Genomic DNA, 10,335 nt, shown 5'->3' on the forward strand with positions numbered 1-10,335 from the left:
GTTAATTGGAGAGTGGGGGAGGTGGTTAATTGGAGAGTGGGGGAGATGGAGGTGGTTAATTGGAGAGTGGGGGAGGTGGTTAATTGGAGAGTGGGGGAGATGGAGGTGGTTAATTGGAGAGTGGGGGAGAGGGTTAATTGGAGAGTGGGGGAGATGGAGGTGGTTAATTGGAGAGTGGGGGAGATGGAGGTGGTTAATTGGAGAGTGGGGGAGATGGAGGTGGTTAATTGGAGAGTGGGGGAGGTGGAGGTGGTTAATTGGAGAGTGGGGGGGATGGTTAATTGGAGAGTGGGGGAGATGGAGGTGGTTAATTGGAGAGTGGGGGAGGTGGTTAATTGGAGAGTGGGGGAGATGGAGAGGGTTAACTGGAGAGTGGGGGAGATGGAGGTGGTTAACTGGAGAGTGGGGGAGATGGAGGTGGTTAATTGGAGAGTGGGGGAGATGGTTAATTGGAGAGTGGGGGAGGTGGTTAATTGGAGAGTGGGGGAGATGGAGAGGGTTAATTGGAGAGTGGGGGAGATGGAGGTGGTTAATTGGAGAGTGGGGGAGATGGAGGTGGTTAATTGGAGAGTTGGGGGGAGGTGGTTAATTGGAGAGTGGGGGAGGTGGAGAGGGTTAATTGGAGAGTGGGGGAGATGGAAGTGGTTAATTGGAGAGTGGGGGAGATGGAGGTGGTTAATTGGAGAGTGGGGGAGATGGAGGTGGTTAATTGGAGAGTTGGGGGGAGGTGGTTAATTGGAGAGTTGGGGGGAGGTGGTTAATTGGAGAGTGGGGGAGGTGGAGAGGGTTAATTGGAGAGTGGGGGAGGTGGAGGTGGTTAATTGGAGAGTGGGGGAGATGGAGGTGGTTAATTGGAGAGTTGGGGGGAGGTGGTTAATTGGAGAGTGGGGGAGGTGGAGAGGGTTAATTGGAGAGTGGGGGAGGTGGAGGTGGTTAATTGGAGAGTTGGGGGGAGGTGGTTAATTGGAGAGTGGGGGAGATGGAGAGGGTTAATTGGAGAGTGGGGGAGATGGAAGTGGTTAATTGGAGAGTGGGGGAGATGGGGGTGGTTAATTGGAGAGTGGGGGAGATGGAGGTGGTTAATTGGAGAGTTGGGGGGAGGTGGTTAATTGGAGAGTGGGGGAGGTGGAGGTGGTTAATTGGAGAGTGGGGGAGGTGGAGGTGGTTAATTGGAGAGTGGGGGAGGTGGAGGTGGTTAACTGGAGAGTGGGGGAGGTGGAGGTGGTTAACTGGAGAGTGGGGGAGGTGGAGGTGGTTAATTGGAGAGTGGGGGAGATGGAGGTGGTTAATTGGAGAGTTGGGGGGAGGTGGTTAATTGGAGAGTGGGGGAGGTGGAGGTGGTTAATTGGAGAGTGGGGGAGGTGGAGGTGGTTAACTGGAGAGTGGGGGAGGTGGAGGTGGTTAACTGGAGAGTGGGGGAGATGGAGGTGGTTAACTGGAGAGTGGGGGAGATGGAGGTGGTTAATTGGAGAGTGGGGGAGGTGGAGAGGGTTAATTGGAGAGTGGGGGAGATGGAGGTGGTTAATTGGAGAGTGGGGGAGATGGAGGTGGTTAATTGGAGAGTGGGGGAGATGGAGGTGGTTAATTGGAGAGTGGGGGAGGTGGTTAATTGGAGAGTGGGGGAGGTGGAGGTGGTTAATTGGAGAGTGGGGGAGATGGAGGTGGTTAATTGGAGAGTTGGGGGGAGGTGGTTAATTGGAGAGTGGGGGAGGTGGAGGTGGTTAATTGGAGAGTGGGGGAGGTGGAGGTGGTTAACTGGAGAGTGGGGGAGGTGGAGGTGGTTAACTGGAGAGTGGGGGAGATGGAGGTGGTTAACTGGAGAGTGGGGGAGATGGAGGTGGTTAATTGGAGAGTGGGGGAGGTGGAGAGGGTTAATTGGAGAGTGGGGGAGGTGGAGGTGGTTAATTGGAGAGTGGGGGAGGTGGAGGTGGTTAATTGGAGAGTGGGGGAGATGGAGGTGGTTAATTGGAGAGTGGGGGAGGTGGAGAGGGTTAATTGGAGAGTGGGGGAGATGGAGGTGGTTAATTGGAGAGTTGGGGGGAGGTGGTTAATTGGAGAGTGGGGGAGGTGGAGGTGGTTAATTGGAGAGTGGGGGAGGTGGAGGTGGTTAATTGAGCTGGAGGTGCCGTGGGCCGGACCCTCCACACCACAGGTGTGCCGAGCAGTGAACGGGCCCGAGTCTCTGGCGCAGGTTGTCCCCCAGGCCGGGCCGAGACCAGGTGCTGTCTGACTGTCGGGTCGGCTCCCGGGCTGGGCCTGGGGGGGGCTTGTGAACGCCGGGTGTTCAGAGGCGCGGGGTTGAGTTCCACAGCGGTGCGCAGGCCACCGATACCCATGGTGCCTCCTGTATTGATCCGGCAGGGTTATTGATTGATTGGTGACTGATTCTGTCCTCAGGTCCCCCCCGAGAGCACGTGGGAGCTCGTGGTGGCTCCTGTATTGATCTGGCAGGGTTATTGATTGATTGATTGTGTCCTCAGGTCCGCCCGAGAGCATGCGGGAGCACGTGGTCGCTGCCTCCAAGGCGATGAAGATGGGCGACTGGAGCACCTGCCACGCCTTCATCATCAACGACAAGATGAACAGCAAAGTGTGGGACCTGTTCCCTGAGGCCCAGCGCGTCCGCGAGATGCTGGTCAGGTCAGTGACCCAGCAGCTCCCAGTCCAGTCAGTCCAGTCCAGCCTGGGGAGTCTCAGACTGCTCTGTCAGTGTCAGTGGAGTCTGATTATAATCCCAGTGAAGAACTAATCCAGCTCCCAGTCCAGCCTGGAGAGTCTCAGACTGCTCTGTCAGTGTCAGTGGAGTCTGATTATAATCCCAGTGAAGAACTAATCCAGCTCCCAGTCCAGTCAGCCCAGTCCAGCCTGGAGAGTCTCAGACTGCTCTGTCAGTGTCAGTGGAGTCTGATTATAATCCCAGTTCAGAACTCATCCAGCTCCCAGTCCAGTCAGTCCAGTCTAGCCTGGGGAGTCTCAGACTGCTCTGTCAGTGTCAGTGGAGTCTGATTATAATCCCAGTTCAGAACTAATCCAGCTCCCAGTCCAGTCAGTCAGTCCAGCCTGGAGAGTCTCAGACTGCTCTGTCAGTGTCGGTGGAGTCTGATTATAATCCCAGTGAAGAACTAATCCAGCTCCCAGTCCAGTCAGTCCAGTCCAGCCTGGAGAGTCTCAGACTGCTCTGTCAGTGTCAGTGGAGTCTGATTATAATCCCAGTTCAGAACTAATCCAGCTCCCAGTCCAGTCAGCCCAGTCCAGCCTGGAGAGTCTCAGACTGCTCTGTCAGTGTCAGGGGAGTCTGATTATAATCCCAGTTCAGAACTCATCCAGCTCCCAGTCCAGTCAGTCCAGTCCAGCCTGGAGAGTCTCAGACTGCTCTGTCAGCGTCAGTGGAGTCTGATTATAATCCCAGTGAAGAACTAATCCAGCTCCCAGTCCAGTCAGTCCAGTCCAGCCTGGAGAGTCTCAGACTGCTCTGTCAGTGTCAGTGGAGTCTGATTATAATCCCAGTTCAGAACTCATCCAGCTCCCAGTCCAGTCAGCCCAGTCCAGCCTGGAGAGTCTCAGACTGCTCTGTCAGTGTCAGTGGAGTCTGATTATAATCCCAGTTCAGAACTGATCCAGCTCCTAGTCCAGTCAGTCCAGTCCAGCCTGGAGAGTCTCAGACTGCTCTGTCAGTGTCAGTGGAGTCTGATTATAATCCCAGTGAAGAACTAATCCAGCTCCCAGTCCAGTCAGCCCAGTCCAGCCTGGAGAGTCTCAGACTGCTCTGTCAGTGTCAGTGGAGTCTGATTATAATCCCAGTTCAGAACTCATCTAGCTCCCAGTCCAGTCAGTCCAGTCCAGCCTGGAGAGTCTCAGACTGCTCTGTCAGTGTCAGTGGAGTCTGATTATAATCCCAGTTCAGAACTCATCCAGCTCCAAGTCCAGTCAGCCCAGTCCAGCCTGGAGAGTCTCAGACTGTTCTGTCAGTGTCAGTGGAGTCTGATTATAATCCCAGTTCAGAACTCATCCAGCTCCAAGTCCAGTCAGCCCAGTCCAGCCTGGAGAGTCTCAGACTGCTCTGTCAGTGTCAGTGGAGTCTGATTATAATCCCAGTTCAGAACTCATCCAGCTCCCAGTCCAGTCAGTCAGTCCAGCCTGGAGAGTCTCAGACTGCTCTGTCAGTGTCAGTGGAGTCTGATTATAATCCCAGTGAAGAACTAATCCAGCTCCCAGTCCAGTCAGTCAGTCCAGCCTGGAGAGTCTCAGACTGCTCTGTCAGTGTCAGTGGAGTCTGATTATAATCCCAGTTCAGAACTCATCCAGCTCCCAGTCCAGGCAGTCCAGTCCAGCCTGGAGAGTCAGTTCCAGGGGAGTCTGATGATAGTTATTATAATTAGTTGGTGACGAGCTCAGCTCCCAGTAGCCGTGATTGTGATGTGGTCCCAGTAAGGTCTGCTGTCTCTGCCCTCGCAGGAAGATCCAGGAGGAGTCCCTGCGGACGTATCTCTTCACCTACAGCAGCGTGTACGACTCCATCAGGTACGTCTCCGGGCGCGCCCGTCCTCCTCGTGCGTCGCGGTGTCCTGTTGTTCCCTGCGCTGGGTTGACTCCTCTTCCTCCTCCTCCTCCTCCTCCTCTCTCCCCCCCAGCATGGAGACGCTAGCCCTGATGTTCGAGCTGGAGCTGCCCATGGTGCACAGCATCATCAGCAAGATGATCATCAACGAGGAGCTCATGGTAACGTGCCAGCGGGCCTCCACAGGGGGTCAGTGTGGGGCGTCCAGGCCCGGTCTCGGGGAGCCCCCACTCGTCATCCAGTTCTCCTCGTGACACCAGGGGCGTCCAGGCCCAGTCTCGGGGAGCCCCCCCCACTCGTCATCCACACACACACACACACACACACACACTGAAGCTCTGTCCTCTCTGCAGCCCTCTCTGGACCAGCACACACGCACACACACACACACACACACTGAAGCTCTGTCCTCTCTGCAGGCCTCTCTGGACCAGCCCACGCAGACCGTGGTCATGCACCGCACGGAGCCCTCCTCCCTGCAGAACGTGGCCCTGCAGCTGGCCGAGAAGCTGGGCGGCCTGGTGGAGAACAACGAGAGGGTCTTCGACCTCAAGCAGGGCGTCTATGGGGGCTACTTCAACAGGGGTAAGAGTCTCTCACCGTCTCACCTCGAGCACGGTACTGTCTCCTGTCCTGTCTGGACTGTCTCGTCCAGCTGTGTCCTGAGAGAAGTCAGGGTATCGGCTTGTTGCACACTCCCACCCCTCTCTGTGTACGGTACTGTCTCCTGTCCTGACTGGGGTGTCTCATCCAGCTGTGTCCTGAGAGAAGTCAGGGTATCAGTTTGTTCCACACTCCCACCCCTCTCTGTACAGTAGTGTCTCCTGTCCTGTCTGGACTGTCTCGTCCAGCTGTGTCCTGAGAGAAGTCAGGGTATCAGTTTGTTCCACACTCCCACCCCTCTCTGTGTACAGTAGTGTCTCCTGTCCTGTCTGGACTGTCTCGTCCAGCTGTGTCCTGAGAGAAGTCAGGGTCTCAGCTTGTTGGACACTCCCACCCCCTTCTGTGTACGGTACTGTCTCCTGTCCTGACTGGGATGTCTCATCCAGCTGTGTCCTGAGAGAAGTCAGGGTATCAGCTTGTTCCACACCTCTACCCCTCTGTGTACAGTAGTGTGTCCTGAGAGAAGTCAGGGTATCGGCTTCAACAACATGGCTGGGCAGCTTGTTCCACTCTCCCACTGCTCTTTGTGTAAAGAACGGAGGGTGGTGGAGGTTCTCTGTGAAAACCAGTTAACACCATGACCCTCATCTCTCTTTCTCTTTCTTCCAGACCAGAAAGGAGGATACCAGCAGAAGCAGGGCTACCAGAGAGGTAAGTGCTGGAGCAGCTCTTTAAGTGTTCAACATTGTAGGTGTGGCAGCTGGACTCCAGGTGCACAGCAGTCCGATCCGTTCCAGGATCTACAGTCTCAAACACCACTGCCCCAGAAGTCCGGTTCACACTAGGATTGAACTGCTGGAGTACTGTAAGAACCTGGAGCGGATCAGACCGCTGTGCACTGGGGGTCTGACAGACGGGACTATCACACCTGGAGCGGATCAGACTGCTGCGCACTGGGGGTCTGACAGCACTGTCACACCTGGAGCGGATCAGACTGCTGCGCACTGGGAGTCTGACAGCACTATCACACCTGGAGCGGATCAGACTGCTGCGCACTGGGGGTCTGACAGCACTGTCACACCTGGAGCGGATCAGACTGCTGCGCACTGGGAGTCTGACAGCACTGTCACACCTGGAGCGGATCAGACTGCTGCGCACTGGGAGTCTGACAGCACTATCACACCTGGAGCGGATCAGACTGCTGCGCACTGGGGGTCTGACAGCACTGTCACACCTGGAGCGGATCAGACTGCTGCGCACTGGGAGTCTGACAGCACTATCACACCTGGAGCGGATCAGACTGCTGCGCACTGGGGGTCTGACAGCACTGTCACACCTGGAGCGGATCAGACTGCTGCGCACTGGGGGTCTGACAGCACTGTCACACCTGGAGCGGATCAGACTGCTGCGCACTGGGAGTCTGACTGACAGCACTGTCACACCTGGAGCGGATCAGACTGCTGCGCACTGGGAGTCTGACAGACAGCACTGTCACACCTGGAGCGGATCAGACTGCTGCGCACTGGGAGTCTGACAGACAGCACTGTCACACCTGGAGCGGATCAGACTGCTGCGCACTGGGAGTCTGACTGACAGCACTGTCACACCTGGAGCGGATCAGACTGCTGCGCACTGGGAGTCTGACTGACAGCACTGTCACACCTGGAACGGATCAGACTGCTGCGCACTGGGGGTCTGACAGCACTGTCACACCTGGAGCGGATCAGACTGCTGCGCACTGGGAGTCTGACTGACAGCACTGTCACACCTGGAGCGGATCAGACTGCTGCGCACTGGGGGTCTGACAGACAGCACTGTCACACCTGGAGCGGATCAGACTGCTGCGCACTGGGAGTCTGACTGACAGCACTGTCACACCTGGAGCGAATCAGACTGCTGCGCACTGGGAGTCTGACAGCACTGTCACACCTGGAGCGGATCAGACTGCTGCGCACTGGGAGTCTGACTGACTGCACTGTCACACCTGGAGTGGATCAGACTGCTGCGCACTGGGAGTCTGACAGCACTGTCACACCTGGAGCGGATCAAACAGCTGCGCACTGGGAGTCTGACTGACTGCACTGTCACACCTGGAGCGGATCAGACCGCTGCGCACTGGGGGTCTGACAGACAGCACTGTCACACCTGGAGTGGATAAGACCCCTGTCAGAAGGCTGGGTACCAGCAGAAACAGGGGTACCACCCCCCTCTGTGTACAGTAGTGTCTCCTGTCCTGACTGGGGTGTCGCGTCCAGCTGTGTCCTGAGAGAAGTCAGGGTATCGGCTTGTTCCACACCCCCACCCCTCTCTGTGTACGGTAGTGTCTCCTGTCCTGACTGGAGTGTCTCATCCAGCTGTGTCCTGAGAGAAGTCAGGGTATCGGCTTTAACAACATGGCTGTGCAGCTTGTTCCACTCTCCCGCTGCTCTTTGTGTAAAGAACTGAAAAGGGGGGAGGTTCTCTGTAAAAACCAACTAACACCACCACCTCTGTCCTTCCAGACCAGAGAGGAGGATACCAGCAGAAGCAGGGCTACCAGAGAGGTAAGTGCTGGAGCAGCTCTTTAAGTGTTCAACATTGTAGGTGTGGCAGCTGGACTCCAGGTGCACAGCAGTCCGATCCGCTCCAGGATCTACAGCGTCAAACACCAGTGCCCCAGAAGTCCGGTTCACACTAGGATTGAACTGCTGGAGTACTGTAAGAACCTGGAGCGGATCAGACCGCTGTGCACTGGGGGTCTGACAGACGGGACTATCACACCTGGAGCGGGTCAGACTGCTGCGCACTGGGGGTCTGACAGCACTGTCACACCTGGAGCGGATCAGACTGCTGCACACTGGGGGTCTGACAGCACTGTCACACCTGGAGCGGATCAGACTGCTGCGCACTGGGAGTCTGACAGCACTGTCACACCTGGAGCGGATCAGACTGCTGCGCACTGGGAGTCTGACAGCACTGTCACACCTGGAGCGGATCAGACTGCTGCGCACTGGGAGTCTGACTGACAGCACTGTCACACCTGGAGCGGATCAGACTGCTGCGCACTGGGAGTCTGACAGCACTGTCACACCTGGAGCGGATCAGACTGCTGCGCACTGGGAGTCTGACAGCACTGTCACACCTGGAGCGGATCAGACTGCTGCGCACTGGGAGTCTGACAGACAGCACTGTCACACCTGGAGCGGATCAGACTGCTGCGCACTGGGAGTCTGACTGAGAGCCTGGTTCCAGTTTGGCAGTGTGACAGGATGTGGGGACAGCGTTGGCCTTCTGTGACAGTCTGCCTGTCTCTCTCTGTGCTTTACAGATCAGAAGGGTGGGTACCAGCAGAAACAGGGGTACCAGCGGGGCGGGTACCGTCAGAACCAGAGCTGGTACTGACAGGCCTGAGCGACCAGGCCCAGAGACACAGCGCCGACACTGTCCCCAGCCCCCCTCCCACTGTAGAGAGAAAACCAATAAACACCCTTCACTGGCACAGCTCCGAGTCCTGGTGTCTGTGTGTCTGTGTGTCTGTGTGTCTGTGTGTCTGTGTGTCTGTGTCGGACTGGAGTGGGGGTCTGTGTGTGTGTGTCGGACTGGAGTGGGGGGTCTGTGTGTACAGTAGTGTCTCCTGTCCTGACTAGAGTGTCTCATCCAGCTGTGTCCTCAGAGAAGTCAGGGTATCAGCTTGTTCCACACCCCTACCCCTCTCTGTGTACAGTAGTGTGTCCTGAGAGAAGTCAGGGTATCGGCTTTAACAACATGGCTGTGCAGCTTGTTCCACTCTCCCGCTGCTCTTTGTGTAAAGAACTGAAAAGTGGGGAGGTTCTCTGTGAAAACCAACTAACACCACCACCTCTGTCCTTCCAGACCAGAAAGGAGGATACCAGCAGAAGCAGGGCTACCAGAGAGGTAAGTGCTGGAGCAGCTCTTTAAGTGTTCAACATTGTAGGTGTGGCAGCTGGACTCCAGGTGCACAGCAGTCCGATCCGCTCCAGGATCTACAGTGTCAAACACCAGTGCCCCAGAAGTCCGGTTCACACTAGGATTGAACTGCTGGAGTACTGTAAGAACCTGGAGCGGATCAGACCGCTGTGCACTGGGGGTCTGACAGACGGGACTATCACACCTGGAGCGGGTCAGACTGCTGCGCACTGGGAGTCTGACAGACAGCACTGTCACACCTGGAGCGGATCAGACTGCTGTGTACTGGGAGTCTGACTGACAGCACTGTCACACCTGGAGTGGATCAGACTGCTGCGCACTGGGGGTCTGACAGACGGGACTATCACACCTGGAGCGGGTCAGACTGCTGCGCACTGGGAGTCTGACAGACAGCACTGTCACACCTGGAGCGGATCAGACTGCTGTGTACTGGGAGTCTGACTGACAGCACTGTCACACCTGGAGCGGATCAGACTGCTGTGCACTGGGGGTCTGACAGCACTGTCACACCTGGAGCGGATCAGACTGCTGCGCACTGGGAGTCTGACAGACAGCACTGTCACACCTGGAGCGGATCAGACTGCTGCGCACTGGGAGTCTGACAGCACTGTCACACCTGGAGCGGATCAGACTGCTGCGCACTGGGAGTCTGACAGACAGCACTGTCACACCTGGAGCGGATCAGACTGCTGCGCACTGGGAGTCTGACAGACAGCACTGTCACACCTGGAGCGGATCAGACTGCTGCGCACTGGGAGTCTGACAGCACTGTCACACCTGGAGCGGATCAGACTGCTGCGCACTGGGAGTCTGACTGACAGCACTGTCACACCTGGAGCGGATCAGACTGCTGCACACTGGGAGTCTGACAGCACTGTCACACCTGGAGCGGATCAGACTGCTGCGCACTGGGAGTCTGACTGACAGCACTGTCACACCTGGAGCGGATCAGACTGCTGCGCACTGGGAGTCTGACAGCAGTGTAAAACCTGGAGCAGATCAGACTGCTGTTCACTGGGAGTTTGACAGTCTGGTTCCAGCCTGACAGTCTGCCTGTCTTTCTCTGTGCTTTACAGATCAGAAGGGTGGATACCAGCAGAAACAGGGGTACCAGCGGGGCGGGTACCGTCAGAACCAGAGTTCGTACTGATGGGCCTCAGCGACCAGGCCCAGAGACACAGCACCGACACTGTCCCCAGCCCCCCTCCCACTGTAGAGAGAAAACCAATAAACACCCTTCACTGGCA

At 56.6% G+C, this 10,335-nt stretch overlaps 1 protein-coding gene across 4 annotated transcripts in view; it reads left to right on the plus strand.

Annotated features, from left to right (window-relative positions):
• eif3c (eukaryotic translation initiation factor 3, subunit C) overlaps nucleotides 1–10,335 on the plus strand; it is a 41,724-nt gene extending 31,389 nt beyond the window's left edge. The window contains exons 18-25 of one of the 4 annotated variants that reach the window (XM_088915316.1): nucleotides 2,481–2,640; nucleotides 4,456–4,521; nucleotides 4,632–4,719; nucleotides 4,978–5,143; nucleotides 5,831–5,872; nucleotides 7,663–7,704; nucleotides 9,014–9,055; nucleotides 10,165–10,335. In XM_088915316.1, the coding sequence (XP_088771442.1) occupies nucleotides 2,481–2,640; nucleotides 4,456–4,521; nucleotides 4,632–4,719; nucleotides 4,978–5,143; nucleotides 5,831–5,872; nucleotides 7,663–7,704; nucleotides 9,014–9,055; nucleotides 10,165–10,238 (680 nt within the window). In that variant the 3' untranslated portion in view covers nucleotides 10,239–10,335. Of the gene's footprint in view, nucleotides 1–2,480; nucleotides 2,641–4,455; nucleotides 4,522–4,631; nucleotides 4,720–4,977; nucleotides 5,144–5,830; nucleotides 5,873–7,662; nucleotides 7,705–8,468; nucleotides 8,640–9,013; nucleotides 9,056–10,164 lie in introns of those variants that run through there. The other 3 variants (XM_088915317.1, XM_088915318.1, XM_088915320.1) reach the window with 3 other exon arrangements.

Source organism: Atractosteus spatula, chromosome 5, assembly GCF_055471065.1.
Source record: "Atractosteus spatula isolate fAtrSpa1 chromosome 5, fAtrSpa1.hap1, whole genome shotgun sequence".
In the NCBI taxonomy this organism is placed as follows: Eukaryota; Metazoa; Chordata; class Actinopteri; order Semionotiformes; family Lepisosteidae; genus Atractosteus; species Atractosteus spatula.